The sequence below is a fragment of the Suillus fuscotomentosus genome (assembly GCF_016647785.1).
Source record: "Suillus fuscotomentosus strain FC203 chromosome Unknown F5891scaffold_13, whole genome shotgun sequence".
NCBI lineage: Eukaryota > Fungi > Basidiomycota > Agaricomycetes > Boletales > Suillaceae > Suillus > Suillus fuscotomentosus.
In genome coordinates, this window is record NW_024539525.1 from 815,861 (window position 1) to 843,835 (window position 27,975).

A 27,975-nucleotide genomic window follows, 5' to 3' on the forward strand; every position below is an offset into this window, starting at 1 on the left:
CTGGGATGATATAACTATTGCCCTATGGGATAATTGTCATGGCGTACCATTGATTCAGCTCGGCTAATCGCAGGTAAGTGCTATGAATATGATACTTGCATGATTCTGATCATACGAACTTGAAGCTTTGAAGCTCGAAGGCCGGATGTTGACTCTGCTACGACAGTGCCAGCGGTGTGTGAACATGAGTGTCACACACTGTCAAAGGCTCGGGAGAGCTTCGAAAATTCATAACCGAAATCATGTTCGCATTCTTCCCAGCTGATGTCCAGCGGGTTTTATTGGCACTATCTAGTCTCAGCGCTCAAGCGCTCAGCTTTGGCAAGGCTAGAAGGCTCGGATTAGGAACTCGGCACGTTAGCAATTTCTGCTATCTGGTGGGCGTTTATATTTGTTTTACTAGTTGTGAGTTGACCGAGTTGTAGGGTTCGAGACTTGTTTGGAGTGACTGTGTGGATGTTCAAGTTATGGTCCATCAATACAAAATGCAATTATCCTCGTTACTGAATATTGAATCGCAACACAAAATGAAACAAATCAATCTGATGACACGTTATTTGCTCAAGGATGGTGTCTCTCAGGCCCGGGAGAAATGCCGTCTGAGACAAGTGACTACGAACATTCAAAAGATGAACCATGCTTATACTACACTCGCGCACATGGCAATAGATCTTTCGGGATGGGCTATATACGATTCCACAAACTCGTCGATGTGCATCCAAGTGAATCTGTTCATCGCAGAGGGAGAAATGTCCATCACGATACCCGCTATGCTATGTAACATTGGCGAATTTGGGGGTGTAAAATGTCCTGGTTTAAATCCGGTTTCCGAGGGAATGAATAGTAATACGCGAAGGCAAGTGTCGAGTCGCAACTTGATGGGCTAGAAACTTGAAGGTGACGCGGACGACTCACTATTGGGGATATACGTGTCGAGCTGACGTGGGACACTCATTTAGGAAGAAGTTCATCTTTGGCGTGGACAAGCGTTATTTCTCCTGTTATGTATAATGTTCACGAGGCGTTCCTATTGTTCAACAGATTTGATTATTGTATCTTTGACAGACTTGGCACCTCTTGGCACCTGCTTTATGTGAGGCACCATTCCCATACATGACATCTTGGGTTAGTCAATTGTCAGCCAGTGCTGGACCGTCTATCTCATTATTTTTGGTCAACACTGACCGGAAATGCCGACTCTTGAAATCCCTTCAAGCCTTTGTATACAGGTCTCACGTTGAGCTCGCTTGCTTGACATAGTTAGCTGCCTTCGCGAAGTTCGCGTCAACGTTTCAACTCCAGTAGGAAGAGGCTGGCTTCCCTGTAAACTGTGCGTATAACATTCATAAGCGGAGTCCCAGGCACGCCATAATAGCTAGCTTTTTTCTTATCTTTATCCCTTCAGATCTAATTCATGGTTGAAACAGTTACACTCTCTGATGGTGAGTTTTCGTCATCATTTGGTTCACGTAGTATCTTATCAACGCAAATCGTTAAGGCCACACCATGCCCGCTATTGGGCTTGGTGTCTACTTGAACGATGAATGCGCGGAAGCTTGCGAGGTTGCCCTTCAAAATGGTTACCGGTAGGTATTTCACATCAGTGACTAGTCAAAGTTTTGAAACTCAATTAGATCATTAGAATGATTGATGGGGCCCGGTACTACGAGAATGAAGTTCAAGTCGGTGTTGGGGTAGGGAAAAGTGGCGTTAAGCGCGAAGATGTCTTTATCAGTGAGGATAAGCTCTTAGGACATCAACCTCTCACATATCCGGTCCCCTTTATTATGGTAGCTTCGAAGGTCTACCATCCGGATTTCACCTACGATGGCACGACGGCTGCTTTGAAAGAATCAATCGCGAACCTTGGATCTTGTAAGTCTTACCTTCCTCATAATTTATGTGGCTTACAAGACAGGTACTAGCGTATTATGATTTATACCTGACCCACAGCGCCCTTGGAGGTAAGGACGCACGTCTTGCCGCCTACAGAGCTCTTTTGGACGGCAAGGCGAGCGGAATGATCAAATCTGTCGGTGTCTCCAATTAGTAGGTACCATCACTCACAGATACCCTCTCAACTGACAGTTACACAGTTCGGCAAAGCACATAGAAGAGATCCGTGAGGCTGGTCTAGAAATTCCCGTTGTGAACCAAATAGAGGCGAGCATTTCTACAATTGGCTCACACAAACCATTGCGAGGAAGTTGAAATTATCACCAGTTACATCCGTTCTGCCAACAGAAACCCATCGTCGAATATTGTAAGAAGAACAACATCGTTGTCCAGGCCTACTCCCCTCTTGTGTGTGGTGCTCTCGACAACCCCGTCATCCAGGAGCTCTCTACAAAGGTGACTGTATACCGTATCTGCTTGCGTCATGGTGTTTGATGTGTTGTAGTACTCCAAGGATCCTGCTCAAATTCTTGTCAAGTGGTCTTTGCAACGAGGGCGAGTAACACGATTGGTATTTACCTATATTCTTATTTGATTTACGCCCAGATTTGTGCCTTTGCCCAAATCCTCGCAGCCCGGACGTATCATATCCAACGGCCAAGTATTTGGTTGGGAAATTGAACCTACGGACATGGCAAAGCTTGACGCGTTGGACCGCGGGAAGGAGGGCGCAGTTACTTGGAATCCAGTCGACGTCGATTAAGAAGTCTAGTCAGCCGCCTCAGGGCTGCATCCTTGTGCAAATATAGATATTCCCTCTTGTTAACCTCCTGTTGACCCCTGTCGTTGTTAGTGTAGTGGTCATTGTGTTTTTCTGCAATGTGCTCGAACATCGTTATATTACATGCTCGTGAAGGGTTCTTTAGTGCTGGGACATTGCTACCTAAAAAACACATCGTAACCCCCTCGCAGCAATTTGTAAATATTATTGATGAGTCGGCGAATGTCTGATAAACGGAGCGATGGTCGTTTCGGGTCTGCCAGTTCTGCCTGCAGACTACTAGTTACGCTACGTCGCTTACTCACGCGTAGGCTCAATTTTGGCACGAGGCTAACACAGAAAATTAACTTCACTGAAGTTATCAAGTGTCACAGAGCTGACTCACGTGGGACACTCAGAGAAGTTCATCTTTGGCGCAGACATGAGTCATTTCTCCTGTTGTCTTCGCGAGCCAATTCTCTTCAACAGATTTGATTGTTGGATCTTGACAGGCTCGGCACCAGGCTGCTTTATGTAAGGCACCATTCCCATACTACATGACGTCGACATCTTGGGTCAGTCAATCGTCAGTCAGTGCTTGACTAACTAGTCAATACTGACTGGAAGTGCCAACCCTTCATCCTTCCTTTAGTATGCAGGTCCCACGTTGGGCTCGCTCGCTTGACATACTTGGCTGCCTTCGCGAGATTCGTGTCAATGTCTCAACTCCCCCATGAAGAGGCTGGCTTCTGTGTAAGCCGTGCGTGTAGCATTCACCAGCGGAGTCCCAAGCACGCTGTATGTTTCGGACTCGCATAAATAGCCAGCTCTTTCCCGTTTATCTTTACCCTCCAGCTCTAAACCATGGTTGAAACAATTACACTCTCTGATGGTGAGTTTCTATCATCATGATTCCATGTAGTATCTGATCAATACAAATCGTTTAGGCCACACCATGCCCTCTATCGGGCTTGGTGTCTACCTGAACGAGGAATGCGCGGAAGCTTGCAGGGTTGCCCTTCAAAATGGTTACCGGTAGGTATTGCACATCAAAAGTTTCAAAACTCAGTTAGATCGTTAGAATGATCGATGGGGCCCGGTACTACGAGAATGAAGTTCAAGTTGGTGTTGGGGTAGGGAAAAGTGGCGTTAAGCGCGAAGACGTCTTTATCAGTGAGGATAAGCTCCTGGACATCAACCTCTCACATATCTGATCCTCTTTGTTACGATAGCTTCGAAGGTCTTCCATGAGGATTTCACCTACGATGGCACGACGGCTGCTTTGAAAGACTCGATCGCGAACCTTGGATCTTGCAAGTCTTACCTTCCTAACAATTTATATGGCTTACAAGATAGGTACTAGCGTATTATAATTTATACCTGACCCACAGCGCCATTGGAGGTAAGGACGCACGTCTTGCTGCCTACAGGGCTCTGTTGGATGGCAAGGCGAGCGGGATGATCAAATCTGTCGGCGTCTCCAATTAGTAGGTATCATCACTCATAGGTACCTCTCGGCTAACAGTTACACAGCTCAGCCAAGCACATAGAAGAGATTCGTGAGGCTGGTCTAGATATGCCTGTTGTGAACCAAATAGAGGTGAGCATTTCTACGATTGGCTCATACAACCATTACGAGGAAGCTGAAATTGTCATCAGTTACATCCGTTCTGCCAGCAAAAACCCATCGTCGATTATTGTAGGAAGAACAACATCATTGTCCAGGCCTACTCCCCTCTTGTGCGTGGTGCTTTCGATAACCAAGTCATTCAGGAGCTCTCTACAAAGGTGACTTTATACTGTATCTGCTTGCGTCATGCTGATTAATGTGGTGTAGTACTCCAAGGATCCTGCTCAAATTCTTGTCAGGTGGTCTTTGCAACGGGGGTAAGTTGCACGATTGGTATCTGCCTATATTCTTATTTGATTTGATTATACCCAGATTTGTGCCTTTGCCCAAATCCTCGCAACCAGAACGTATCATATCCAACGGCCAAGTATTTGGCTGGGAAATCGAACCTACAGACATGGCAAAGCTTGACGCGTTGGACCGCGGGAAGGAGGGCGCAGTTACCTGGAATCCAGTCGACGTCGATTAAGGACTCAGGTCAGCCGTGCCTCCTTGTTTTAGGTAGCAATGTACCAGTACGAACAAAGAACCCAATTGCTTTGCTCACAAGTATGTAAGATAACGACGTTCGAGCACATGGCAGAAAAATACAATGACCACTACAGTAACAACGACAGAGGTCAACAGGAGATCGACGAGGGAAAATCTATATTTGCACAGAACTCTAACAGATGAAAGTACATCGCAACCCCCTCGCAGCAATTAAATGTTATTGCCGAAAGTCATGAGTCTCCGGCGAATGTCTGATAGGCGTTGTTTTCTTGTCGAGAGCGATGCTCGTTTCTGAGCAATGGAAAGGTCTTCGCTGACCAACTCGTTCATACGCTCAGAGAAATTGGATCCAGATGCAACATCTGTCAGCAAGCTTGTAAGAAGGCTCTGCGACAGTTGTTCCGCCAGAGCATGGTGGAGAGCATGCTCGATCGTCAGAGGAATATGGTCGATGATGCGCTGCTCGGGGGATAAACATGTTGAAACACAGACAATAAACAACTCTCACCTTGTAGGCAACGTGATAATAAGCTCGAACATCAGCCATCACAATCAGCTCTTTCTCGCGCGAGTCGGGAGGTAACAGACGTGCAAGATCTGGTATGCTGAGACTCGTATACCCTGCCTCTGCAAGAGCCCTCAAAGCTTTGGACTCGGGAGGCTCGCCGCGATAAACGGACTCATATACATATGGAGACTGTGCGCGTTCAGTCTTGGGTCTATGGCGAACTACTTTATAGTAGGCCAGCCATTTTTCGCTGAGTGTTTGAAGATAGTGCGTGTTTTGAGTATAGTATGGGGTAGTTTCCAAATCCAAAGCTTTTTTGACAGCTTCTTTGGCGAGCGCCTTGCAGATATCAACCTGAGTTCTGATCAAATTACTGACGTCACAAGACAACTTGAGCCAAAGGAATAACGGTCAAAGGTCAATCCTTACCCAACATAACCCTCAAGGACTCTGAAGCGTCCAAAATGTATGCCAATGAGTGTGTCAATGACTTGATCGAGCACATCATTGACGCCAGCGAGACAGCGCTCAGACGGAGCAGCCCAGAGTTTGATGAAGCCAGCGATGAGGTTCGCCTTTGCTTGATATGGTACGTTGTTTGGAAGCTCCCATCCAATTGCCCTTGATGAATGATTGAGCTACCATTCAATTACCACAACAAAATACGAAAACATACTCTTGGATGACTTTGCTGATCTCATATATACCCATCGTTTTCACTCCAGGATCTCGTTCAGTAAGAGTCATCTTCCCCTTGGTATCATCCAGTGGAGGACAATCTTCCGTATTTTCGAAAGGCCTAAAGTCAGGAGCAGTGCCGCGTATATCCCTCTTAAAGATAGCATAGAGAGCGCGATTCCGCTGCGCAAGACGTTTGTCTTCATGACTGCCATTCACATAGCCCTTGAAGACGTCGCAGAATGCATTAACACGTCCCAAAACCTCGATCTGTGGGTCATTTGCAAGTGGCGGGGGTAATGCACCGAGTTCCTGGTTACATTGGGCAAGGAGCTTGTCGATATCTTCTCTGAGGCGCGGTAAACTATAAACAATGTCAGTTCTGTTATAGCGAGCGACCTAGAATGTCCACGCACGCTTCCTCGATCAGCTGGATGAGCAGTCGGCTGACATCTGAGACGAAACCTGGAATTCCGAACCGATGACGGTCGGACACACCATTCCAGGGCGAAGTTGTATCGAAATACTCAGCAGCACGCCTTTGCAATTCAGCACGAGACAGGCGTTGTGAGCGTTCGGCATCGTCAGGAAGACGCACACAGTAGAAACCGTGCCTCAATTTGTGATCCTCCGAATGGCCTTCGATGATTTCCACCCATCTTTTGCGTTGGTTGATAGCACCGGCACCGAGCGTGTCAGGTTTCGTAAGGACACCTGAACAAATTTGAGCTGTTTGATCATATTGCAATATGAGTGACATACCAATTGTTCGCTTTCCGTCAGGGTCTGCGGCCCTGGCAAGACTCATGGATTGTTGATTTTCCATATCATCTGAGAGGGCACGGTTCGATTCGGTTACAAAGAAGTTCGCAGTTTATACACGTACCACTCATGGGAATGGTAGTCAATATGATGGTGTTCTTTTTCTGAGTGTAATGTTCCGCCAAACCTTTCACGAGGGCAACGGTCTCGGCTTCTTCATTTTGAATCAAACCTTCATTGCACGTTAAATGTATTGTCTCAATCCAGATCAACACGTACTTACCCGGTAGATCATAGAAGGACAGGTCTGTCGCATCAGGGTCTTCAATGGAGACGCACACCACGTTTCGGGAGAACTTTAGTGTATTCTTTGCGCTCCTGAGTTCCTCGATGGTCTTCGTGTGAAAACTCGCAGAAGGGAGGTTCGGGTTGAGAATGGCTGACTGGGCACGACGCAGCCAAACCTCAACCTCATTTCTGTCAGTAATCGTTCGACCAAAAGGCACTGTGACAGTCTTTGCCATGTCTTTACCGTTACTATCAAAGTTCATCCGTAAAGTGATAGAGCAAGACCACGACGTGGCATGACTAGACATTGTACATTCCATTGGGCATCTGAATAGAGTAGCATGAGCATCCTATGCAGTGACCGATGGTGGTAGGGTCACCTTGTACATGTTCCGCTGTCCCGCGGGACATTGATCTTTATCATAATGGAAAAAATAATGAGTCAAGGAACAAAGGGACAGACTGTCTGCCGACGTACCCCACTGACGGCTTCAACGAGTGAGCTTTTACCCGCTGAAATGTTGGGTTGAGTACAGCTGTGGTTGAAAGAGGAGACGATCGCAAACCTGATTGGCCACCAATGACGACTACGGATGGTAAGTCGATGAGCGCCTCGGCACTGTAAGAGGTCGCATGAGCAAGCTGTGCAGTCAGAACCACAAACACCCACCCCATGGATTTGAGGTCAGCCATCATTTTCATGAGCTCTCTACGCCTGTGGGCATAGTCGGTGGATGATATGTCAACTCCCGTGTCTGGAGGGCTGGCGGAACCGGATGTGGTATCAGGGGATGGATCCCTTAACGAGGTAGTCTGTCTGCCACGTCTATTGAGAAATGTGTTCATGATAGTAGATTGTGTCTGAAACTCGGAAGTGTGGTGCGGACGACATCTGAATGACCTCTGATTTTATAGACCAGCCCCTTCTTGGACATGCGTGTTACAGCACAGTGCATATCATGGCCACAAGTTGAAATTCAGGGTAAGTCACTTGCAGGTATCAGAGAAAGCCTCGAGAAGTGTCGTACACCGTGTACAGGAATCATCAGCGCATGATTATCTGTTTGTGACATTGCTGTTCCCTGTGCAAATGTGAGATAACTTCATAAGGCTCATATGTGCTAACCAGAAGAGATCTGCGGCGACTTATTCGGCAAATTGTGTTGTTCTGATATCAGAGCCTGTCCATACATGGCAAGGATGTGGCGAGAATCGAACACGTACAAGACATAAAATTGCTATCGCATACAGAAGGTTCATACAGGAGGTTCGTACAGGAGGTTCGAGGTCCCGTATGAGCTCTTGTAGGTCCACAAATATAGAGGGCATCAACTTGAAGGTGTGGATCATGGCAGTCACGGACAAAGGTGTGGCGCCCGCGATGATGTCACGTGCAGGACTACAGCCTTAGTCTTGGCAAATGTGACCTGGATATTTCTATGTAGTACTAGTAGTGATGGGCTTACGGCCATATTCTTTGCAAACCTAACCACGATATTGGCGATTCCCCAAGCACCGAGGTCAGGAGGAATACCCATCCTTCTCCACCGCTTACATACAATGCCCGTCCTTATCGGTCGTTTCTTCATTCCCCGGGTCTTCTGATCGATCTGCACCTTCTTCCATGGCCACGACAGCATCTTGCAGTGAAGCATCTGACAAAAGCACAGCACAAAATGGTGCCAGTGCATCAACGATGGCCCTTCTATTTCCCGGAAGAGCGGATGTGTATTCCCAACGCAGTTAGAGCAGCATTTAATAAAGATAGGACACTGGATCATGCTGTAAAGAAGATCGTAAAAACTAAATCATGCTATCTACGTTCAAGAGTAGCCAACTCACGAGCACCAGCAGTACCTCCCTTCCAGTATCTTACCCACCTTACTCACAAACGCGGCAGGAACTATCTTCATTTAATTGAGCGTCCCAGAGTCGAAGGCCGCAAGGATAGTTGTATTCTGACCAGGATCACAGGCAAGCAAACAGCGTGTACTATACTCCTTTCGCACCACCAGCAAACGTCTCTCCGCAGTCACCATCGCCCACAACCGCGTCAAATCACGTAGTGTCTGACTCAGGGACCATTCACCTTCTCTTCTAACTTACACAAACCCTGCGAAGTCGAAACCCCATCAGATGAGGATTGAGAAATTCTAGAGGGAGAAGCGAAGGTTTGCAGTCAGGCCTCCTGCGCTTCACCTTCGGCAGGTGGCTCTGACAGCTGGCCAGGAGTGTACACAAAGCCAGGAATGGGCATCAATTGGAGCATTCAGGACCCGGAGCGTGAGCAAGTTGGTCACATCGTCTTCGCTGTTTCCTGCAGCAACATATAGTCCATCAGCATTTCCTGGCCATGCAGATGGAAGTTGAATCGATAAGTTCGTGAATCATAGATACGCTCGTAATGGAGATTGAGAATCTGGGCGCGCGCAACAAGGTCATACATGGAGCGCAGTAAACACGAGACGGAACAATCTTTTGCAACGCTGATTTATGTAAATTACTTTTGGACTTTGGTGGAATAATTTCATGCACATACCAGGAACACCCCGAACTTCTCTTACTACTGCTCCAATTTCAAGTTGCAATACACCGTCAAGATTGTTCTGATCACGAAAAAGACAATCACATCATTGTTTGCGGAGCCACAGCTCATCAGCATCAAACGTGCACGCCCGGGCCCCTGAAATGCAAGAGAAATTAATATTGGAAGACAATATTGTACCTTCACCCTGGTAGATCCCTGCTCTGCTCCATTCTCCGCCATATAACTTGTTAGGCACAACATCCCGGTAGCGAGCCAACGAGAGGATTCCAACAGTGCACGGCGGACGCCCGGTTCAATGTGTAAACCGAGTCCCACCTCAACGTGGCCATTGGCAACCAGTTGAAAAGCTGCACGGGTTTGATGTCATACAATTGGCAGTGGAGCAGTGAAAGTGAAGAGTAATACCGAATATTAGTGTGTGCAAATGATGCCCAAACTAAGACCTGAATGAGGTTCGTGTCCAGGAACATGACAATGTCCAACTGCAATGCAAGTGCGCAACCAGCACGTCACCAAGGCACTCAGCATGTGAACGTGTGGGACTGGGGCGCTTGAAGTAGATGCTACAAGTGGATTTATCATGAGCACCGACAGAAGCATAAAGAAATACTGACACTCGCCCCTTTGCCACCGGGCGTTGTATAGACATCAAGGACCTTGCACACATGTTTCTTCTGAGACCTCTGAGACCTACTGTCTCACAGCCTTCCCATCTTGATTGGACTCGTGCACAGGCAACACGTCGTCCGCATTTAGCACGCTCACAACTTTCAGTCCTGCATGTTTAGCACGAGCATGCTCCATAGCATAGCTAGACCAAACCCAAACGATTGCCAGTGTAATTGTCGATGACGACCACCACGTGTCGATGGGTGGGGCCGTTTGCGAACGCAGCAAACTCGATGGCTGCCACATTTCAATTTGCACTTGGGCTTGCGAACGCATCATGAGAGGAAGGATGTTGAGTTCATGGGGAGGAGGTCGCAACATATACTATCTTGGTTGCAACATGTCTAAGTAATGTTAACAAATTGAGCATGCATGCATGGAAGCTTACAGGCGAAGCGCAGGATTCAGTGTAACTCACCACCGACCGAGTTGGGCACGAGACCATCAGAAGAGATGTATATGTGTCTGTGAGATATGGTAAGATGGTCCATAGACTAAGAGGTCGTTACTCAGACCTGTCAGACACGATTGTAAGGCGGAGAAGGGAGATCACGAGCGCCTTGGTAGATAAGCTGTTCCGATGTCAGAGGGTCACTTGACTCATTTGAGAAGCATTGCTGCAGTGCGGAAGTACACTCCACTGACATCGCTACGGCTGACATAGTGCTTCCTTCGATGCTTGCACACTGCCCACATACTTGAACCAACAACTATTCAGTCGTCTTCAGAAGGAGAAATAGTTCTTAATCCGTTACCGTAGCAGAATTAATTCGTAATATTGAACCAAGATTATGGCGAACCCGAGACTATTATTGTCACGGTGACTTTGCAAGACGACTCCAGCTAAATTTAGGAAGAAGGCGATACCCCGTGATCGTTAAGCGGAGCGATTTGATTGTATGCCGTCGGATGCGCAATCACGCTTGGAGTTGGACGGAGGCGCACATGTGCATGCAATTGTGATACCAATACGGTGAGTCGAGTGAGGTCTGTCACCGAGTACTGAGTAGAGCCCGGAGCGCTGAGCTCTCACCCCGGATACATCGGTAGCGAAAACTTACAAGTATAGATATTATGTACAAATAGTAATAAATAAATCGCGGCAAATCGGCAAATCGAAAAAATAATCAGCCAATCACAATTTGCTAATCACCCCGCGTGGCCCGATTTGCAAGTATTTTCTGACTTGCCTCAATTTGAATTCAGCGAAAACGCTGCTAAAAATGTTGCAGCATGTATTTTTGAAACTCAGTTAAGATAGTTCTATTGGAACGTCAAGTTTTGACGTATCGTTTGAAGATTTTCTATGACTTTGTCAACGACTTGTTGGCCTCATAGACGGCCAAGCAGCTGTCATGAACTCCCTCAAGGATAGTGATCTATAAGAATCCGAATTCTACCTTGGCGCTCAGTACCTTGTACTGTCACTGAGTCGCTGTTCGGTATAGCCATTACTCAACCTGGACATAGTGCGCGCTGGATACAGGGCTATACTGAAATATCTCAGGGCCATGAGCCAGCTTGGTCATTTTGGATAGTTTATTTTTAGCCGGATCCTATACTGCCATTTCGAAATGCATGCTGCCTACAGTTAACGGCACGACTGTCGCCAAACAGGTATATATACCGATTTCTGCGTGTCTTTTGTTCCGAGCGCGGTGTTGTTTCTCCTCCCACTATTCCTGTAACACGGAGTTAACCAGCGCATATATTTCCCAGCAGAGTTTTCATTCCTGCAGAAAGATTATCCTCCCTTCCGACTTCCCGCCAATTTTAAACTTCTGCCAATTTTGCCAACTCGCAATCTCTTTCTCTTTCTCCGACCGCCTAAACTAACCAACATGCGTTGGTCGTCGCTCTTTGCTTCACAGGCCGCAGTCTCTTCTGCTCTCATTGCAACCACACTCTTTACTTTGTCCGCCAGTGCGCAGGACCGCACCAATGAACAGGGCGAGGCGCAGATTACTGGTAAGAATCAAAACATCATTCATGCATACGAGTTACAGGCATAAGCCAAAATGGTTCGGAATGGATATGCATATATATTGCTGGGCGCATTGCGCATCCTTTGAATCGTCACATTGACGCAATGTGGTGGACGCCGCTCCATTCGAGTGCGTTGTTTAATTTGAAAATGCCCTTTTTACTTGAATACAACATCATCATACGACCTATCTATCTCCAAAGAAGAGGGAGCCGAGGAATACTTCGGCCTTCCATGTGGCTATGATGACCATAGCGACAGCTCTTGCTTTTCGTGTCCACACACTCTGGGCCCAATTACGTACTTCATGTTCCTTGCGCGACCAGCATTTTTGCCATTGCCATGTTAAGAGATCATGCTGACTGCTCATTAACTCAGATCCGAATCAGGAATGCGCCCCATATTCCTACGCGCCTGTTACTGCTGCTCTCGCTGCCAACCAGTTCCCGCCTATCTGGACAATCGCGACCATTCTCCCCAATGACACCAATGCTCAAGCCAAGTACCAGTCCATCCAGAGCCAGATCCCAAATATTCAGCCCAATGGCAGCCCTGCTTCCACCTCCACCGGTGATTTCAGCGGCTTTACGTACCCTTCGTCTGATCCAGATTGCTGGTGGACGTATGATCAATGCACTACTCCAAAATTGGCTGGATTACCTCCGGACCTGGCTGGCGTTCCAGAGGTATATCTTTCTATCTCATCGTAATCCAGTAACTGACTTTGTCTAGCCTAATACCCTAGGTTATGGTTTCGATGATGGACCCAATTGCTCCCACAATGCATTCTACGACTTCTTGTCGCAAAATAACCAAAAAGCTAGTACGTCGGTTTTGCTCGTTTTCAGCTTTATTATAAGTATCCTTATTACAATTTAGCCATGTTCTACATCGGCAGTAATGTCATGGACTGGCCTCTTGAGGCGCAGCGCGCTCTCGCTGATGGTCATGAAATTTGTGTTCGTGAGTCTTTGCACGCACCTTTCGTGATGGCGCATTGATGTTATACTGGCGCAGACACTTGGTCGCACAAATATAGTAAGTGCTACGTGGGAACGAGCATACTTAAGTGGTTGATCATGTCATTGTGTAAATAGCGACTACTTTGACCAACGAAGAAGTCTTTGCAGAATTTTACTATAGTACGTTGTCTAGCATCATTCCCTTCCCTTCCTTTCTAATGGCCTCTTCTTAGCTGTGAGATTCTTGATCGAGCACAGTCAGAAATTTATTGACCTTAGCTTATAGATGGAAGCAATTAAGTTGGTGGTCGGCGTGACGCCTACGTGCTGGAGGGTAAGCCTAATTACTGTCAGGCGTACAACTGTCTAATGCATTCATAGCCTCCTTACGGCGATGTCGACGATCGGGTCCGGGCCATTGCCCATGCACTGGGCTTGCGCACGATCATTTGGCAGTATGACTCCAATGATTGGCGTGAAGGCTTTAATAACGTTACTGTTGCTGATGTCGACCAGAATTACGAGACCCTCATTGCTCGTGCACAAAATGGCACCTACGCTACCGTAATGCCTTCCCTAGTTTTATCGCCATCCATCAAGGACTGACACTACTTGCAGGCGGGTACTATCATGCTCACACACGAGCTCAACAACTTTACCATGTCCGAGGCTATGAAGTTCTACACTCAGCTGAAAGCTGCATTCAAGTACCTCGTTCCCATGGGTGTTGCCACAAATCAAACTCAGCCATACGTCGAGACTAACTACTCTCTACCATCGTTTGATCAATGTACGATCAATGCTATTTTTTGTCACATCTATATTAACACTTGTCCAGACATCAGCGGCACGACAACAGTCACCGGTGGTGTCCCAGCTGCCACGGCGGGGTCTTCCAGTTCAACAGGGTCCGGATCATCTTCTGGGAAAACCAATTCCACTGGTGCTGCGAGCAGAGCCTTATATGACGGTTTTGGAATACTTGCCGCAGGTGCAGCATTCGTTGGCTTCTCAGTGAAACTCTTGGCGTAGGATCCTCGTCCCATTTCTGTTTTCTCTTGTCTTTGGTTGCGCCTGCGGCATGCTCGATGCTTTGATTCCCGGTCGTACACTGGCTATATCCCTGAACATTGCAACCTTCTCCACGCATAGCATACCTTGACATTTCTCCTCCCTCTTCACTAGAACTTCGCACTTGTCGACAAAAGTAGCGCCAACACATTGGTGTTACAGCCTGTGCCCATCATCTAATATACCCGATGGACTTTGCCGATATCACCTTTTTTTGATTGTTGTTCTAATTTGATGTTACCGGACTTTTCTGTTGCTTTGCTGTTTCATATAATGGGCCACTACGGACGTGTCAAGACGGACGTTTCTTAACAATGTAATTACAATACTTGACGAACAGAGATGTTACGACCGAGGTCACGACGTAACGGAGCGCTGGCGTTATGGTGGAGACTCTGCAGTGAGGTGATTACGGGGATATGAGGTGCTACGTATTAGTCTTTTGATTACAACCCCGAAGTTAATAAGTAGACTGAACCTCCGAGTGTTAATTAGAACAAGGTAGCCCTTGCAACGATATATGAAGGGTGCCAAGATTAAGTATGCATCACATGCAGATGCTAATGGGGCTTAGGATGCCTTGACATTGACAAGTCAGTGTGCAATAGATTAAGTAATAGAACACGTGAAGGATGTCCTTCAAAATTCAACATGTACAAATATTAGTTGTGGCTGGATCGAAGGTGGCTGTACGTTGGAGTTGTAAAGTACGGTGACATCATGCATCCCTCTTTATTAAAAACGAGTAACTCCCAATATTCGAATCTTCAGCACTCCCATTACTACTCTTCAGGTTAAATTTTGGTAAGCTTGTCCAAGAAGGTCTTGGTGTCGCATTAACCTCGGCGATCGCAGGAAAATACCTCTCGCATCCCTCCTTAAACGTGTATATCCCTGCAAATCGTAGGATCGCGATGTCCACCAGAAAAAGATCTAAACAGGACCGTTCCTCCTCCAAAACATCGTATGAAACGCCCACATCTCTAGCCAAGGAGAAAGATTTGCCAGGTTCTTTGTCCGAAGGCCCTGACCATGTCAACCAGTCAGACTTACCGCCTTCACGATCCAAAGATATGTTAACGCCTGTCTCCCCACCGGGACATAGGGCGCCTTTGCGGTCCTTCATATATGCTTTGGTGACAATAGCCCTTCTCTTCACAGTGTGGTATACGTATATCACGGCTGTGGAGCTCAAGCACTGGAAAGAGGAAGTCGGGTGGTGGGGAATGTCTGTTGGGCGAATTGGGAGGCAACATGATACATCCTATCACAACCAGCGGAGAGGTCAGGAGGTGACGGGAGAACTTGAGGGGCATTTCAGTCAGCTTGCATCCGCTCTCGGAATCCCCGCAACAGACTTAGCTTCGGCTGTCAAACCATTTGTGCCGCCTGCGACACTGTCTAGTCTTGCGCCTCAGGCTACTGGTGAGGCGGTTGAGGTTCTTTTTGAGGACTGGCGTTAGAAAGAGGCTTCTGATGATAAGTAGTGAAAGCAATGTGGGCAGCACTGTTGAAGGACTTGTGGTCGGGGTTACATTGAGCCAGAGTATCCTGTAATTTTAGAGTTATATATTAGTACTTGCCGCATCATAGGAATTATCAATATGATCAGACTCGTGTATCTTCCTCCAGTATCTATACAAGTGCGTTCTGGGTACAATCACTGCAAGAGATACTGAGCGACACCAATAAGACGTGTTCGACATAGACAATCCTGACTCGGACAACCTTTAGCGTCGTAATGATACAAATACATACAGGATTCGAAGACTTGTATGATGTTTCCAGTGTAATAAAGACGACACCTCTTAAGACTGGATGATGCGTTCAATTACATCCTGTGCCGCCAGCACCAATCCGTCATTGAATCTTCGGCTCACGGTCTGTAGCGACACTGGAGCTCCTTTGAATATCGCTGCATCATCTGTACGCAATAGTCAGTTCATGCCATCCAATTGGTAAGAGCGCGACTAACACAAGGAGATGTTGTACTCATCCGCTGCACTCATCGGGATAGGTAACTCCTGGTATATGTCAACGGCTTGGTCAGCGACGAGACCTGTCGGGAAAATTGCCCCTGGGTAATCTAGCAAATTCCAAATTGCCGTGTAGCTGATATATGAGCTGTTAGATTGCCTGTCCTGGGATAATACTATTACTCACCCCCAATATTTTGCAGTATCGTGGCGGCTAGCTGTACCTTGGAAGGGTGGGCATACGACGACATCAACATTTTGGGACCACCAGTGATCAGAGTACTCCCGTCGGTAGTCATCACGTTGATCACGGAGCTGGTAAGGTCAACACCTATGTCGACTATCGACATAGGAACCTCTCACCTTCCAAATTTGCGCGGCATCATGGTTCTTCACGTGTGGCGGACTGATTACCCATTCTGTCAACGGATGCATGTCTTCTCCGCTCTCCTCTAGAATACGTCGGACTGTAGCTCCTCCATCCTCATAGTAGAGCTCGCGCTAGAAACACATAAGTTGCATTATATAGACCCAACAGACCACCAGACTCACAATTATGTTGTATCCACGGTCGTGGTCGTACGGAATGTAGTCTACCACCTCAACCTCTGACGATGCCTCAAGCTTTTCTTTCACCAAATTCAGTGCTCGGATAGTTGGAGGATGAGGCATCACGACCCCGTCGTGCATCATGATTCCCACACGCAGTTTCTTCTGGGTCAGATCTGGCACTTTCAGTGGGATAGGTAGAACATCTGGGTCCCGAAGTGAAGGATTGGCCCCAAGGACAGCTTCAAGGAAAAGTCGCATGTCTCGTCCTGAGCGACACATCGGGCCTGAGGAAGCAAAAACTCCGTCCTGGCCATGTTGACTATGGAGGTTATCAACACGATTCCATGTCAGAGCTTGGTATACTTACTACCACAGAAGTCCACGGATGGGTGTTGTCCGAGAGGACGGACGGATTCCGTATATACCACAATGAGCGGACGGACATCGAATGGATCCCCCGATATCACTGCATTGGTAATTTATTAGTTTTCATGATATGTGTAGGAAACGGACTTACGTGCCAAGACCTATGCAAGAGCCCTTCATGGCGATAAGGGCTGATTCACCACCAGAAGATCCTCCTGCAGTAAGGTTCGTATTGTGGGGGTTCAACTAATAGACTTGAGCCGAAAAATAACTTATACTCAAGAGATGGCATACCACTCGACCGCAGGAAGACTTGGACTCGAGGTGCATCACAGACTGTGGCTGATTCGTCTTGACATAGAATACTACGAACATGCTTGACCAACAGTATGTTAAAGCATGGATCAATTACATACCTGCACCCAATGAACGCAGAATGCTTATCATATCGCAGTCTTCTGTCGAAGTTTCTGTATTCACAAGAAAGCCTCCACACCCGACTGTCCCCTTGAGTGGGTAATGGCTCTGAGGACGGCAGGAATCAAAGATAGATACTAATTGCAAATCGGTATGGTGCACTAACTTTGATTGAAATTGGTAATCCATGAAGTGGCCCAATGACCTTGCCTTCTTTTTGGAAGTACTCGTCCAGCTGCTGCGCCTGTCTAATGCCTTCGTCGAGGAAGAAGTCTGTAAGACAAGCTGTGAGCTGATGAGCGATAGCTGCGCGCTTTCCAAAGGCAGTGACAGCTTCGACTGCTGTCAGCTCGCCTACAGCAATCTTTTGGCACACAGCGGTCGCATCTAGTTCAGTGATAGCCAACTCTTGGACAGTGAGCAAGCCACATATCTCAGGAATGCGAGTGACATCAAGAGGTGGGTCCTCGAGAATTGCTGAGGGGAGCTTGAGACCGGCTGGAATCTTGGCTTCAAGCTGTGCTCGTAAGGCGCGAGCCTTTGCTTCGTATGAAGCATTACCACCTATGCCTTTGATTTTCTCCTTGAAGGACATTCTCATGACTAGGAAGAAGAAATAGCAAAGTTAATACATCGAGGTTGCGATATATGTACGATCGAGAGAAGCAGCTCTTCAGATAAGCTGTTCGCCAAAAATATGCATGTCTTCTGGAGTTCTTTGTGAGTAGATGATACGCCCCATGATAGGGATGTCAGGGAGGAACGAGTCACAAGGTTGATGAATAGAAGCATTTGGTTACGTACCGCACATGGACAACACAGATCGAGTATCCAACATGCCATGATGCGGACAACGACTCTCAATCCTGATTCAGACGACCTTCAGTGCCTTAATGATACAAATACATACAGGATTCAAAGACTCGTATGATGCTTTCAGTGTAATGAATATGACACCCCTAAGACTGGAGGATCCGTTCAATTACATCCTGTGCTGCCAGCACCAAACCATCATTGAATCTTCGGCTCACGGTCTGCAGCGACACTGGGGCTCTTTTGAATATCGCTGCATCATCTGTACGCAATAGTCAGCGCATGCCATCCAATTTGCAAGAGCGCGACTAACACAAAGAGATATTGTATTCATCTGCCGCACTCATCGGCCTAGGTGACTCCTGATATATGTCAACGGTTGGGTCAGCAACGAGACCTGTCGGGAAGACTGCCCCTGGGTAGTCTAGCAAATTCCAGATAGCGGTGTAGCTAATGTATGAGTTGTCAGATTTTCTGGCGCCCTGCGATATATTTTTACGAACCTCCAATATTTTGTAGTGTCGTGGGGGCTAGCTGTACCTTGGAAAGGTGGGCATACGACGACGTCGACGTTTTGGGACCACCAGTGATCAGAGTACTCCCGCCGATAGTCATCACGTTGATCACGGAGCTAGTAAGGTCAGCGCCCGTGTCAATAGACAGCCGAGCTCGGAACCTCTCACCTTCCAAATTTGCGCGGCATCATGATTCTTCACATGTGGTGGACTGATTACCCATTCTGTCAGCGGATGCATATCTTCTCCACCTTCCTCTAGAAGATGTCGGACTGTAGCTCCTCCATCCTCATAGTAGAGCTCGCGCTAGAAACACATGAGTTACATTATCTAGACCCAACAGACCACCAGACTCACAATTAAGCTGTATCCGCGGTCGTGGTCATACGGAATGTAGTCTACTACCTCAACCTCTGACGATGCCTCAAGCTTTTCTTTCACCAAATTCAGTGCTCGCATAGTTGGAGGATGAGGCATCACGACCCCGTCGTGCATCATGATTCCTACCCTCAGTTTCTTCTGGGTCAGATCTGGCACTTTCAGTGGAATAGGTAAAGCATCTGGGTCCCGAAGTGAAGGATTGGCCCCAAGGACAGCTTCGAGGAAAAGTCGCATGTCTCGTGCTGAACGACACATCGGACCTGTGGAAGGAAAGACTCCGTCCTGGCCATGTTGACTATGGTGGTGGTTATCAACGTGACTCTATCAGAGCTTGGTATACTTACTACCAAAGATTTCCATGGGTGGGTGTCGTCCGAGAGGACGGACGGATTCCGTATATACCACAATGGGCGGACGGGCATCGAATGGATCCTCCGCCATCGCTTCATGGATAATATATCAGTTTCCATGATATGTGTAGGAAACGGACTTACGTGCCAATACCCATACAAGAGCCCTTCATGGCGACAAGGGCTGATTCACCACCAGAAGATCCTCCTGCAGTAAGGTTCGTATTGTGGGGGTTCAACTAATAGACTTGAGCCGAAAACTAATTTATACTCGAGAGACGGCATACCACTCGACCGTAGGAAGACTTAGATTCGAGGTGCATCACAGACTGTGGCTGATTCGTCTTGACATAGAATACTACGAACATGCTTGACCAACAGTATGTTAAAGCATGGATCAATTACATACCTGCACCCAATGAACGCAGAATGCTTGTCATATCGCAGTCTTCCGTCGAAGTTTCCATATTCACGAGAAAGCCTCCGCACCCAACTGTCCCCTTGAGTGCGTAATGGCCCTGAGGACGGCGAGAAATAAAGATAGATGATTGCAAGTTAGTAATGATGCACTAACTTTGACTGAAATTGGCAGTCCATGGAGTGGCCCAATGACCTTGCCTTCTTTGTGGAAGTACTCGTCCAGCTGCTGCGCTTGTTTGATGCCTTCGTCGAGGAAAAAGTCCATAAGACAAGCTGTGAGCTGATGAGCGATAGCTGCGCGCTTTCCAAAGGCAGTGACAGCCTCGACTGCTGTCAGCTCGCCTGCAGCAATCTTTTGGCACACAGCGGTCGCATCTAGTTCAGTGATAGCCAGCTCTTGGACAGTGAGCAAGCCACACGTCTCAGCAATGCGAGTGATATCAAGAGGTGGGTCCTCGAGAATTGCTGAGGGGAGTTTGAGACCGGCTGGAAGCTTAGCTTCAAGCTGTTCTCGTAAGACGCGAGCCTTTGCTTCGTATGAAGCATTACCTCCTATGCCTTTGATTTTCTCTTTGAAGGACATTCTTATGGCTGGGGAGAAGGAATAGCAAAGTCAATGCATTGAGGTTGCGATATATGTACGATCGATGGCAGTAGCTCTTCAGATAAGCTGTCCGCCAAATATATGCATGTCTTCTGAAGTTCTTTGTGGGCAGATGATATATCCCATGACAGGGATGCCAGAAAGAAGCGAGTCACAAGGTTGATACAACGCATAGAAGTAATTGGTTGCGTAGAAGTACGCGCGCATGGACAACACAGAGATCGAGAGCGTGTCCAACATAAGGACAAGGACTCCAGCCATTGCACTGGGACCCCTGGCACTGAAGTGGTCACCCTGCCGGTGGTACCACCATTAACATGTAGCCGTCCATTATATGTCACTTTGTGTTATGTGAGCTCCCGTACATCCGCGGGCCTATCATTATACTGAATTCCGTGGCTACTGATGGGGGCAAGAAGCAGGACGCACAAGGACTTTGGCAACGTTAACCATACAGGCCCGGGGGCGCGGCCGGCCACCGCACGACAGGTCAGGTTACCCTTCCTACGTCACAAGCAGAGGGCCAAAAATCGGAGTTACCAGCAGCTTGCGTTCAATTTAGGTTTCGGAGATCGATCAAATTAGCGTCATGCAGCATCGGGCTGGCTTCCTGTTATGACAATAACGTTGCAATACCTTACTGGTAACGTTTGCCATCAACGGAATGCCGGTCCTCAAGGCGCTCCTTTCTGCTAGCTTTGACATCGGGGACACATTCCTCTGTTTCATAAGCATCGCTCATGGTCACCGCGCCCTGAGAATGTATGAAAAATTCTATTTCCCGGTTAGCATACGCGCTAGACGAAATGACGCGCAGAGGCATAAAGATCTGTCGTAAAGTTTTGACTTGTTCTGGACGCCTTTGCAGCGCCACAAATCAATGCTAGCTTGCAGTAACCCTTCCTTCTTTTTCGTGCAGAAATTCAATGGCTCATAAATATGGTTTGACCGACGTACTACCGGTGCAACCAGCCGCGTGGCTGCCCAACGGCAGCAAGAAATGCATGATAGACTCGACTCAGGAGTCAGGAGCATCAAGGTCTTTTCCGATTAGCTCATCAATGCATCAAGGGTGGAAATGGGGTGAATATTAGGTACAGGTTCAAGCGCCGAGCCAGCTTCGGTCCAGGAGAGATAACGGGGTGACTGAAGCAGACTAGTCAAAATCGAAAGATGGCATCCCAACATGGCGAAGGCATGTGAAGCCCTATCCAAATAGCGTCAGGTACTAGGCTGGACGTTGATAAACACTCTCTGACGAGGTGGCCTGTAATGCCAGGCGTACAGAAGGGTGGCTGTAACCCAATATCATGTCGGATCCTAAGCTGCAGCGCCGACGACATACAGTGACTCAAAAAGGAAATGCACAGCATCGACATTTCTCCTATTCCTCCTCGTACTCGAGCAATAGACCATTTTGTGTCGTTCCACTTGTTGCAGTGTAGTGTACTAGGTCTATATTTTCAATACCATATGCTTTTATTGTGATACTTGGCTTTCTGAGAGAGCTGTCCAGATATTTGTGAAGAGAATGCTGTGCATTTCATTTTTAGGTTTAGTGTGACTTTACAGAAAATGTGTTTGTCGGCTCATTGCCGCACAACGTCACACTTGCACCACTTGCAGACTCATTCTACACCCTTGCTGTCACTAGTCATCCATGACAAAATACACAACTCCTACAAAGAAAGCTCGAATTTGCCGAGACAAAGCTGCTGGCATGTCTGATGGAGACCTCGCTGAAAAGTTTCAACTCCACCGCACTACAATTGGCCGCATCGTGAAACGCTTTGCTAAAAGTGAAGCTTACTATGATGTCAAGCCTAAATCAGGTCGTCGTCGCAAATTCACGACCAATGATGCTCGCTTCGCAGTCCGGGCACTGGCACGCACTCATGCACATGATGTTGCCGACCTGCAAAAGAAGTATTTCCCCGATATCAATGCTCAAACCATCCGAACGAGACTTCGGGCATGTGGCCTCAATGCCTACGTACGCCGTACAAAGCCTCTTTTGACAGAAGCTCACAAACAGAAGCGGTTAGCATGGGCGAAAGCTCATGCTGATTGGTCAGCAGAAGACTGGATGTCAGTTGTCTTCTCAGACGAGTCTAAATTCAATTTATTTGGCTCCGACGGCCGTTCGTGGTGTTGGAGGAAGCCTGGGGAAGAGTTTGATGAGCGCTACACAAAGAAGGTTGTGAAGCATGGTGGTGGAAATGTCATCGTTTGGGGGTGTCTAACTGCAGAGGGATTGGGCCGCATTACCCGCATCGAGGGCAACATGGATGCCAAGTTATATGTCGAAATCCTCAATGATGACTTGCTGGGGACCTTCCGCGACCTGGACATCAACAAAAAGAACGTCTATTTTCAGCAAGACAACGATCCGAAGCATACTTCGAAATTGGCGGGAGAATGGTTCCGGAAGAAGAAGATTGATAAGCTGGATTGGCCTGCACAGAGCCCGGATATGAGCATCATCGAGAACATTTGGGACTATTTGAATCGTCGAGTGCGCACTCGGACCCCTTTACCACGCAATCTCACAGAGCTATGGGCCGCTTTAGTGGAGGAATGGGGTAACATCGAGACGGACTACATCAAGAACTTGTATGAAAGCATGCCACGTCGTGTTGAGGCTCTTCTCAATGCTAAAGGGGGTCATACCAAATATTAGAAAGGTTTGTTGCATTATCTTTTGATTTGATCTCTGTATGCTCAATGTTTTCGCAGTGCTGCAACTGTCAAAAATGAATTGCACAGAGGTTTTCACATCAATTGCTTTACTACATTTCAGATGATACATTACACTACATTTCCTTTCCTACTCTAGTACATACGGACTTCTAGCTTTCTCTAGAGCCTACTATCGTGACATGAACTGCGCAGGAGGAGGAGGGAGACGACAATTCGTCAAATTAGTCATGCTGTGCATTTCCTTTTTGAGTCACTGTAGGGCACAAAAACAAAATTGCGACCAGTGCGTAATTACACCCGGAGAACGTTTGGAGTCACGCATGGGATAACGTACCCTTCAAGTACGCTATACCGAATCCATGCCACTTCTCGTATCCTGACGGGTGGCCTCGTTGGTCTACAGTATGCCGGCAGCCTAAAGGAAAATAGATGCTTAGCCCTTAAACTTTATAATAGACTCACTTCGTGAGCATCACCTTCGACAGATAGGCATGTGGGGTATAAGTAGGCGCCTACTGTGCACTAGGCAAAATGATCGATCAGTATTGGTATTATTGGCTCTAGAAGCATCGGTGCTTGGAAATTGGCGGAAAAACGTGTACTGCCAGTGCGGAACAGACGCGCAGCCTGAGTTTGAACTAGTTCCAGGCTCCCAGAGCACTTGATGCCAGGTGGAAGCTCTCGCCAGCTAGTTGTGCGCTCATGATAGAGAACGAAAGGCTAAATGCGACCTCGTTGGGAAACCCCAAAGCAACCACTAACATGTCGGGACAGATTGAAAAGTGTACTGTCAGTAATAAAGATTCCCTGCCATGACTTTTGCGCGAAGCTCCATGATTTGAAGAAAAGATAGAGAGATTCAATGCAAGCTCGGTCTGCGAAGTTGAAGCTGAAATTGAATAAACAGTCAAAAGTTGAAACTAGGATCATTGATCCCACGATCTCATGATGACCCCAGGCAGGTGACTGCTTGGTATGTTGTTGTACCATGCTAGCAAGCACCTGATCGCTCAGGCTCATTTCAGAGACATCCCCAGACGCCTACTATCAATGTCTCTTACATCTCCTGAAGCATTCTCAGTCGAGAAACACGTTGCGATCGCAGCAGTACGGAGAGCATGTCTCGTGACTTCCACTGTGTTCAATCAATTAGTCCGAGACAGAACGGATACCCTCAAGAAGGAAGACGATTCACCAGTGACAGGTATCAATTTCCGTCTTTCAGGTTTGAGGGTCGTAGCTAATCAATTTTATGAAGTCGGAGATTATGCTGCACAGGCGGTTATCAATACTGTTTTGAGGAATGCATTCCCCGAAGATCCTATCGTCGGCGAGGAGGGTGCAGATGCCCTCCGGCAAGGATCAAATACTAAACTGCGGGAACGAGTGGTCTCCTTGGCTACCAATGCATTGCGGGAAGATCTCATCGACGGGGAGAAAGCGCAATGGGGCTTAGGTTCTCAACACGAGCACAGTTCAGAGGCCCTGTTAAAGGCGATAGATGAAGGAAACGATACGGGTGGTCCAAATAAACGTGAGGCTATGTTGTATATCGTTAATTCCGTATTCTGACCTGCACTCAGGCATGTGGACAGTTGACCCTATCGATGGAACGAAAGGCTTCTTGCGCGGTGGCCAATATGCCGTTTGTTTGTCTCTCATTGTGAATAGCCAGGTTGTACTGGGCGTCATCGGATGTCCGAATATACAAATACACCCTGCAAGCCCTGATGAAGAAAAGGGTTGTATCTTCGTTGCGGTCCGAGGGCAAGGCGCCTTTCAGGTAATCTCTAATTCTGTATGCCAAATGTATGATTCCCTTAATTTCCTCAAACAGAACACCTTGTCTGGCACCAGTGCGATTAAACTCCCTTTCTTTTCTTCAGAGAAGTCATATGTCCTGCAATCAGAAGAGTCGAAGCACACGAATATACCATTGATTAGACGGGTTTCTGACGAGCTCCACCTTACTGAATGGGGAATGGATAGCCAGGCCAAATATTGCTGTCTTGCCAGAGGAGAGGGCGCGGTGTATCTTCGCATGCCGGCCCCTACCATTGGCGGTAAACAGCCTTACGAGGAGCGAATCTGGGTAAGTCATTTGACAATCAATGATTTAGTAGCGCTAATAATTCTGTTACCCTGACTTGCAGGATCATGCCCCTGGAAGCATCCTCATTGAGGAGGCAGGTGGCAAAATCACAGATTCTGAGGGCGCTCCACTCCAATTCGGACTTGGGAGGGGAATGGGAGAGAATCACGGCTTTGTAGCCACAGTCGATGAAGAACTCCACGCGCGAGTGGTATCAGCTATCAAGCGGGCTCAACTCGCGGAGGATCCTAAAAAGACGAATCCTACACTTTAAGAGTGCCCTTTAGACGAGGTGCTACTTCTATCAGACGCTGGTATAACACATGGTTCCCTGGATACCTCCTAGGGTTGCCAATCGGATAACTATTGGAAATCAAGTGTCAAGCCGTACGTTAGCTGAGGGCGCTATTATTTCCTCAGTCACCTTCTGGACATCAAACTGGAAGGCGACCATTAGTGCCCCCTCATCAAATATTGCCTCCCACGGACGAATTAAGACATTCTATTGGAAATTTCTGTTTGCATTCCCTATGGCGGTGTTGTGTATGCTTGGCGAATCAACACAGTACTCAGCGCCAGTTTCGACCAGTTGATCAGCTCGGCCTCCTGGCTAGTCATTGTCGTATTATACTACGTACTTATTAGTACGGGGAATGATGGTGAAGCGTCTATCTTAAGCTTCTGAGACTCGACTGAGCGTCTAAGATTACGCCACATATGCCCATTTGATCTAACTGTACTCGAGTCGAAGTCAGTACGAGTTGAGCATGAGAGTTCTGACTAATTAAGGGGCGTGTGAACACGTTAAGAGCGGCGATGATTCTGTCAGGTCCTGGCGCTTCACAATGTCCTCAGTACTTCCTGGCAGCTTCCGTTTTGCCGCTTCGCTGCCGCGGAGCATTCCTACGAACACCTAGCTTGGGCGCTTGATACGAGCGCTATATCTGAGAATGCTTCTTGCCTCATGGTCGGCCGCGACAATCACACCGAGACAGCGCTAATTCACCTGTTATTTACCTCAGCTCTTTCGGCTCACCGTATATTCTATGCTTTCTGGCAAAAATGATTGATCAGGCCACTCTTCAGACTGCGACATATAACATCAGGCATATAGCTACCGGACAATACGTTGCTCTCAAGGACATCAAGAGAACTTCGACTTTGATTGTCCTCCAAGATAGTCACTTTGAACACCTTGCAGTGAGCCTTCATAGAGTTGGCCTCTATATGCTAACTTTTCTTTGACAGTGGGTTTTGGACAAGCTGGCAGGACTTGAAGACACGTATCATGTCAGAAGTTTCCTGCAGAACACTTTTGCTCAGACGGGAGAGTCTCCCACCGCGGGCGCTGGAATCACTTCTGGGACAGAATCATACCCATGGCTCATTCGTCCCGCCGCCAGCGGTTTTGGTGACTTCTATCTGTGAGTGACGTAGTCATCATTGACGCGGTTTCTCAAACACGCAAGGTACCTAGCATTTCACCTCAGTCAGATCCCTCTCTCTATTGGACCATCGTAAAGACAAGGGATGGTACAAATGTAAGCTTATCTAAACTTGACTTGCGGCCTCATGCTCATCAGTTGTTGCAGGCTATACTAACCAACAATCCACAGCATCATGTATACTGGGAATTTGTCAAGATATCTGCCTAAGGATGAAAGCTGGGAATTGGGTGGGTGGTGACACTGGGCCTGGGGTGCCAGAGTGGAGTGCGAGGTGTCATAGTTCAGGGTCACGTCCAGCCAGATCTCAGCAGAATTTTTGTGTAGGTAGTACTGTTTTCTGTGTTCTAAATGGTTCATTAAAATTTCATGAAAAAACTCATCATGCCATGCATCTAAAGCTGTGCTTGCGATGGGTAAGCCGGTCACTTCTATTTTTTTCTGGTGTCCCACTCGACTGCCGGCTTTTATGTATCCGGACCACTGTTCAGAAGTGGAACAACACCCATACTATGGCTGTGTTCATTTACTATATGATGGCATCCCCGGCAAGAGTCCGAACATCATGCCTGTGATGCCAACTTGGCGCCACCCCAATTCTGCATCTTCGCCTTCGCGAATGAATGATTATGTGCCTTGAGGCCACTTAAATCTGCCGCATGCCCGTCCGTTGTGCATGCGGAGTTCATACCGTGACGAAGTCCACTGAACTTGGGAATCTGGGAGCAAAATTAACCCGTGGTACTATTTCATATACTGTCTCGACACTACCATGATTATCATCGGGGAATTCGGACCATGTGTCTTGACTCTGATGACTATAAGAATGGCCTGGTAAATGCAAGGTTTGCCATCAAAAGTTCTACACACTGTCCCATTTCGAGAAACACAACTCGTTCATTTGTGCACTCACCTTCGCGACGATGATGATTCCAGGCAACCTTAAAACTGGGACTTACACTCTTCGGAATGCTAGTACAAATGACTTTGTCGTTGTACAAGGCCCCAAAACTGCTGCCCTGGTAACAAGCAACGATGGTCGGGCAGAGAATGCCGCAGTACGTTCAACCCATGGATCATGTCACGGAGGAACATA

General features: G+C 47.5%; 12 protein-coding genes across 12 annotated transcripts; 7 read left to right on the forward strand and 5 right to left on the reverse strand.

The window, feature by feature from the left end:
• Positions 1-47: 47 nt before the first annotated feature.
• On the forward strand, positions 48-954 carry F5891DRAFT_1019665 (uncharacterized protein). Its single transcript, XM_041361095.1, has 3 exons — positions 48-73; positions 126-377; positions 426-954. Exons 2-3 carry the CDS (start codon positions 243-245, stop codon positions 885-887), a joined length of 597 nt encoding a protein of 198 aa, XP_041229050.1. The 5' UTR covers positions 48-73; positions 126-242; the 3' UTR covers positions 888-954.
• Positions 955-1,146: 192 nt separating this feature from the next.
• On the forward strand, positions 1,147-2,773 carry F5891DRAFT_103449 (NADP-dependent oxidoreductase domain-containing protein). Its single transcript, XM_041361757.1, has 10 exons — positions 1,147-1,330; positions 1,406-1,442; positions 1,499-1,586; positions 1,643-1,734; positions 1,795-1,875; positions 1,926-2,049; positions 2,097-2,163; positions 2,224-2,352; positions 2,402-2,451; positions 2,503-2,773. The coding sequence occupies exons 2-10, from the start codon at positions 1,415-1,417 to the stop codon at positions 2,657-2,659; spliced, it is 816 nt and encodes a 271-aa protein (XP_041229051.1). The 5' UTR covers positions 1,147-1,330; positions 1,406-1,414; the 3' UTR covers positions 2,660-2,773.
• Positions 2,774-3,520: 747 nt separating this feature from the next.
• On the forward strand, positions 3,521-4,755 carry F5891DRAFT_1185621 (NADP-dependent oxidoreductase domain-containing protein; the record flags this gene model as incomplete). The annotated part of the gene is made up of 9 exons (XM_041366569.1): positions 3,521-3,548; positions 3,604-3,691; positions 3,738-3,829; positions 3,889-4,012; positions 4,048-4,143; positions 4,190-4,256; positions 4,316-4,444; positions 4,494-4,543; positions 4,599-4,755. 9 exons carry the CDS (start codon positions 3,521-3,523, stop codon positions 4,753-4,755), a joined length of 831 nt encoding a protein of 276 aa, XP_041229052.1.
• F5891DRAFT_1019682 (P-loop containing nucleoside triphosphate hydrolase protein) lies at positions 4,747-8,261 on the reverse strand. Its single transcript, XM_041361096.1, has 14 exons — positions 8,239-8,261; positions 8,141-8,159; positions 7,685-8,096; positions 7,581-7,633; positions 7,493-7,527; positions 7,395-7,429; positions 7,010-7,341; positions 6,851-6,958; positions 6,727-6,795; positions 6,381-6,678; positions 5,963-6,328; positions 5,716-5,907; positions 5,287-5,659; positions 4,747-5,237 (listed from the first exon to the last, which is right to left on the reverse strand). The coding sequence occupies exons 3-14, from the start codon at positions 7,858-7,860 to the stop codon at positions 4,989-4,991; spliced, it is 2,286 nt and encodes a 761-aa protein (XP_041229053.1). The 5' UTR covers positions 7,861-8,096; positions 8,141-8,159; positions 8,239-8,261; the 3' UTR covers positions 4,747-4,988.
• A 948-nt stretch (positions 8,262-9,209) lies between these two features.
• F5891DRAFT_978036 (uncharacterized protein) lies at positions 9,210-10,507 on the reverse strand (the record flags this gene model as incomplete). Its single annotated transcript, XM_041376755.1, has 5 exons — positions 9,210-9,331; positions 9,554-9,620; positions 9,740-9,909; positions 10,076-10,125; positions 10,257-10,507. 5 exons carry the CDS (start codon positions 10,505-10,507, stop codon positions 9,210-9,212), a joined length of 660 nt encoding a protein of 219 aa, XP_041229054.1.
• Positions 10,508-11,830: 1,323 nt separating this feature from the next.
• Positions 11,831-14,618, forward strand: F5891DRAFT_1019705 (carbohydrate esterase family 4 protein). The gene is made up of 10 exons (XM_041361097.1): positions 11,831-12,199; positions 12,594-12,901; positions 12,948-13,038; positions 13,095-13,178; positions 13,233-13,253; positions 13,313-13,368; positions 13,464-13,511; positions 13,559-13,741; positions 13,796-13,967; positions 14,016-14,618. The coding sequence occupies exons 1-10, from the start codon at positions 12,073-12,075 to the stop codon at positions 14,207-14,209; spliced, it is 1,284 nt and encodes a 427-aa protein (XP_041229055.1). The 5' UTR covers positions 11,831-12,072; the 3' UTR covers positions 14,210-14,618.
• A 334-nt stretch (positions 14,619-14,952) lies between these two features.
• Positions 14,953-15,884, forward strand: F5891DRAFT_103946 (uncharacterized protein). The gene is made up of 2 exons (XM_041361946.1): positions 14,953-15,052; positions 15,104-15,884. The coding sequence occupies exon 2, from the start codon at positions 15,163-15,165 to the stop codon at positions 15,709-15,711; it is 549 nt and encodes a 182-aa protein (XP_041229056.1). The 5' UTR covers positions 14,953-15,052; positions 15,104-15,162; the 3' UTR covers positions 15,712-15,884.
• Positions 15,884-18,425, reverse strand: F5891DRAFT_1212289 (amidase signature domain-containing protein). The gene is made up of 10 exons (XM_041369216.1): positions 17,726-18,425; positions 17,559-17,667; positions 17,437-17,507; positions 17,294-17,388; positions 17,144-17,242; positions 16,777-17,095; positions 16,588-16,725; positions 16,412-16,539; positions 16,224-16,360; positions 15,884-16,172 (listed from the first exon to the last, which is right to left on the reverse strand). The coding sequence occupies exons 1-10, from the start codon at positions 18,158-18,160 to the stop codon at positions 16,057-16,059; spliced, it is 1,647 nt and encodes a 548-aa protein (XP_041229057.1). The 5' UTR covers positions 18,161-18,425; the 3' UTR covers positions 15,884-16,056.
• A 93-nt stretch (positions 18,426-18,518) lies between these two features.
• Positions 18,519-20,621, reverse strand: F5891DRAFT_1185626 (amidase signature domain-containing protein; the record flags this gene model as incomplete). Its single annotated transcript, XM_041366570.1, has 10 exons — positions 18,519-18,634; positions 18,686-18,822; positions 18,876-19,003; positions 19,056-19,193; positions 19,245-19,563; positions 19,613-19,711; positions 19,763-19,857; positions 19,906-19,976; positions 20,028-20,136; positions 20,193-20,621. 10 exons carry the CDS (start codon positions 20,619-20,621, stop codon positions 18,519-18,521), a joined length of 1,641 nt encoding a protein of 546 aa, XP_041229058.1.
• A 1,117-nt stretch (positions 20,622-21,738) lies between these two features.
• F5891DRAFT_1019717 (uncharacterized protein) lies at positions 21,739-22,027 on the reverse strand. Its single transcript, XM_041361098.1, has one exon. It carries the CDS (start codon positions 22,019-22,021, stop codon positions 21,803-21,805), a length of 219 nt encoding a protein of 72 aa, XP_041229059.1. The 5' UTR covers positions 22,022-22,027; the 3' UTR covers positions 21,739-21,802.
• Positions 22,028-24,237: 2,210 nt separating this feature from the next.
• F5891DRAFT_1019720 (nucleotidase HAL2) lies at positions 24,238-26,104 on the forward strand. Its single transcript, XM_041361099.1, has 5 exons — positions 24,238-24,546; positions 24,601-24,876; positions 24,926-25,125; positions 25,180-25,434; positions 25,496-26,104. The coding sequence occupies exons 1-5, from the start codon at positions 24,318-24,320 to the stop codon at positions 25,706-25,708; spliced, it is 1,173 nt and encodes a 390-aa protein (XP_041229060.1). The 5' UTR covers positions 24,238-24,317; the 3' UTR covers positions 25,709-26,104.
• Positions 26,105-26,258: 154 nt separating this feature from the next.
• On the forward strand, positions 26,259-27,267 carry F5891DRAFT_1019722 (uncharacterized protein). The gene is made up of 4 exons (XM_041361100.1): positions 26,259-26,634; positions 26,683-26,858; positions 26,912-26,975; positions 27,027-27,267. The coding sequence occupies exons 1-4, from the start codon at positions 26,497-26,499 to the stop codon at positions 27,087-27,089; spliced, it is 441 nt and encodes a 146-aa protein (XP_041229061.1). The 5' UTR covers positions 26,259-26,496; the 3' UTR covers positions 27,090-27,267.
• Positions 27,268-27,975: the final 708 nt, after the last annotated feature.

Bases quoted from the DNA above. Each gene is read 5' to 3' on its own strand.
- F5891DRAFT_1019665 (XM_041361095.1), top strand. From the start codon at position 243: ATGTTCGCATTCTTCCCAGCTGATGTCCAGCGGGTTTTATTGGCACTA. The intron at 378-425 runs GTGGGCGTTTAT...ACCGAGTTGTAG, and splicing joins TTAGCAATTTCTGCTATCTG to GGTTCGAGACTTGTTTGGAG.
- F5891DRAFT_103449 (XM_041361757.1), top strand. From the start codon at position 1,415: ATGGTTGAAACAGTTACACTCTCTGATG. The intron at 1,443-1,498 runs GTGAGTTTTCGT...CAAATCGTTAAG, and splicing joins AACAGTTACACTCTCTGATG to GCCACACCATGCCCGCTATT. The intron at 1,876-1,925 runs GTAAGTCTTACC...GACAGGTACTAG, and splicing joins AATCGCGAACCTTGGATCTT to CGTATTATGATTTATACCTG.
- F5891DRAFT_1019682 (XM_041361096.1), bottom strand. From the start codon at position 7,860: ATGAACACATTTCTCAATAGACGTGGCAGACAGACTACCTCGTTAAGG. The intron at 6,679-6,726 runs GTATGTCACTCA...AAATTTGTTCAG, and splicing joins TGACGGAAAGCGAACAATTG to GTGTCCTTACGAAACCTGAC. The intron at 6,329-6,380 runs GTGCGTGGACAT...CATTGTTTATAG, and splicing joins ATCCAGCTGATCGAGGAAGC to TTTACCGCGCCTCAGAGAAG.
- F5891DRAFT_1019705 (XM_041361097.1), top strand. From the start codon at position 12,073: ATGCGTTGGTCGTCGCTCTTTGCTTCACAGGCCGCAGTCTCTTCTGCT. The intron at 12,902-12,947 runs GTATATCTTTCT...GACTTTGTCTAG, and splicing joins ACCTGGCTGGCGTTCCAGAG to CCTAATACCCTAGGTTATGG. The intron at 13,512-13,558 runs GTAAGCCTAATT...ATGCATTCATAG, and splicing joins TGACGCCTACGTGCTGGAGG to CCTCCTTACGGCGATGTCGA.
- F5891DRAFT_103946 (XM_041361946.1), top strand. From the start codon at position 15,163: ATGTCCACCAGAAAAAGATCTAAACAGGACCGTTCCTCCTCCAAAACA.
- F5891DRAFT_1212289 (XM_041369216.1), bottom strand. From the start codon at position 18,160: ATGAGAATGTCCTTCAAGGAGAAAATCAAAGGCATAGGTGGTAATGCT. The intron at 17,096-17,143 runs GTAAGTATACCA...TAACCTCCATAG, and splicing joins ATCCGTGGACTTCTGTGGTA to TCAACATGGCCAGGACGGAG. The intron at 16,726-16,776 runs GTGAGTCTGGTG...ATGTGTTTCTAG, and splicing joins ACCGTGGATACAACATAATT to CGCGAGCTCTACTATGAGGA.
- F5891DRAFT_1019717 (XM_041361098.1), bottom strand. From the start codon at position 22,021: ATGTCGATGCTGTGCATTTCCTTTTTGAGTCACTGTATGTCGTCGGCG.
- F5891DRAFT_1019720 (XM_041361099.1), top strand. From the start codon at position 24,318: ATGTTGTTGTACCATGCTAGCAAGCACCTGATCGCTCAGGCTCATTTC. The intron at 24,547-24,600 runs GTATCAATTTCC...AATTTTATGAAG, and splicing joins AGACGATTCACCAGTGACAG to TCGGAGATTATGCTGCACAG. The intron at 25,435-25,495 runs GTAAGTCATTTG...CCTGACTTGCAG, and splicing joins CTTACGAGGAGCGAATCTGG to GATCATGCCCCTGGAAGCAT.
- F5891DRAFT_1019722 (XM_041361100.1), top strand. From the start codon at position 26,497: ATGATTGATCAGGCCACTCTTCAGACTGCGACATATAACATCAGGCAT. The intron at 26,859-26,911 runs GTGAGTGACGTA...CAAGGTACCTAG, and splicing joins GGTTTTGGTGACTTCTATCT to CATTTCACCTCAGTCAGATC. The intron at 26,976-27,026 runs GTAAGCTTATCT...CAGTTGTTGCAG, and splicing joins AGACAAGGGATGGTACAAAT to GCTATACTAACCAACAATCC.